At 43.4% G+C, this 1549-nt stretch overlaps 1 protein-coding gene across 1 annotated transcript in view; it reads left to right on the forward strand.

Moving 5' to 3' along the window:
• grin2da (glutamate receptor, ionotropic, N-methyl D-aspartate 2D, a) overlaps positions 1–1549 on the forward strand; it is a 254730-nt gene that overhangs the window by 213628 nt on the left and 39553 nt on the right. The window contains exon 13 of the mRNA XM_032535848.1: positions 1511–1549. This exon is cut by the window's right edge and continues 78 nt beyond it. Coding sequence (XP_032391739.1) covers positions 1511–1549 — 39 coding nt within the window. The remainder of the gene's footprint in view (positions 1–1510) is intronic.

A 1549-nucleotide genomic window follows, 5' to 3' on the forward strand; every position in this document is an offset into this window, starting at 1 on the left:
TGACTTGGACTCCATATCAAAGACTTGAGACTTGACTTGGACTCTAGCTCAGAGACTTCAGACGTGATTTGGACTCTAGCTTAAAGACTTGAGACTTGACTTGGACTCCATATCAAAGACTGAGACTGACTTGGACTCTAGCTCAGAGACTTGAGACTTGACTTGGACTCTAGCTCAGACACTTGAGACGTGACTTGGACTCTAGCTTAAAGATGAGACTGCATTGGACTCCATATAAAGACTTGAGACTTGACTTGGACTCCATATCAAAGACTTGAGACTTGCTTGGACTCCATATCAAAGACTTGAGACTTGACTTGGACCTAGCTCAGGACTTCAGACGTGATTTGGACTCTGACTTAAAGACTTGAGATTGACTTGGACTCCATATCAAGACGAGACTTGACTTGGACTCTAGCTCAGAGACTTGAGACTTGACTTGGACTCTAGCTCAGAACTTGAGACGTGACTTGGACTCTAGCTTAAGACTGAGAATGACTTGGACTCCTATACAGACTTGAGACTTGACTTGGACTCCATATCAAAGACTTGAGACTGACTTGGACTCTAGCTCAGAGACTTCAGAGTGATTTGGACTCTAGCTAAAGACTTGAGACTTGACTTGGACTCCATATCAAAGACTTGAGATTGACTTGGACTCTAGCTAAGAGACTTGAGACTTGACTTGGACTCCATATCAAAGACTTGAGACTTGACTTGGACTCTAGCTCAGAGACTTGAGAATTGACTGGACTCTACTCAGACACTTGAGACGACTTGGATCTAGCTTAAAGACTTGAGACTTGACTTGGACCCATATCAAGACTTGAGACTTGACTTGGACCTATCAAAGACTTGAGAAGACTTGGACTACATATTCAAAGACTTGAGACTGAACTTGGACTCTAGCTCAGAACTTGAGACTGACTGGACTTAGCTTTAAAGACTTGAGACTTGACTGGACTCGTATCAAAGAACTTGAGACTCTGACTTGGACTCTAGCTCAGACACTTGAGACGTGACTTGGACTCTAGCTTAAAGACTTGAGACTTGACTTGGACACCGTATCAAAGACTTGAGACTTGACTTGGACTCTAGCTCAGAGACTTGTGACGTGACTTGGCTTCTAGTTCAAAGACTTGAGACAGTGCTTGACTAAATGCACTTTGTTTTTTATTACTCATAATCATTACTGTGACAGCCATCACATATGACGATGTCGGGGGGGCAGGAATCTTCAACATGTCCCTTTGTCATTAGTCTGAGGTTAAGTAGGAAAAGGACAAAATAAAAATGCTGAAAATGCAGTGACGTTTTGTCTTTGTTTTGTTTTTTACCGGTTGACGTCTCATCACGCTGACAAATGGGACTCTAGCCTCCAGGCGAGACAGCATCCGCTGCGGGTTTAGCAATGAAATGCCAAGAAGTGAAAACAGTGTCACTGTAATCTTAAAATACTTCCACACCTGTCAGACTTCCTCACGTCCTTATTGATCTCACTCAACTGCAGGTGTTGGTGTGGGCCTTCTTCGCTGTCATCTTCCTGGCC

Source organism: Etheostoma spectabile, chromosome 14 (assembly GCF_008692095.1).
Source record: "Etheostoma spectabile isolate EspeVRDwgs_2016 chromosome 14, UIUC_Espe_1.0, whole genome shotgun sequence".
NCBI classification, from domain to species: domain Eukaryota; kingdom Metazoa; phylum Chordata; class Actinopteri; order Perciformes; family Percidae; genus Etheostoma; species Etheostoma spectabile.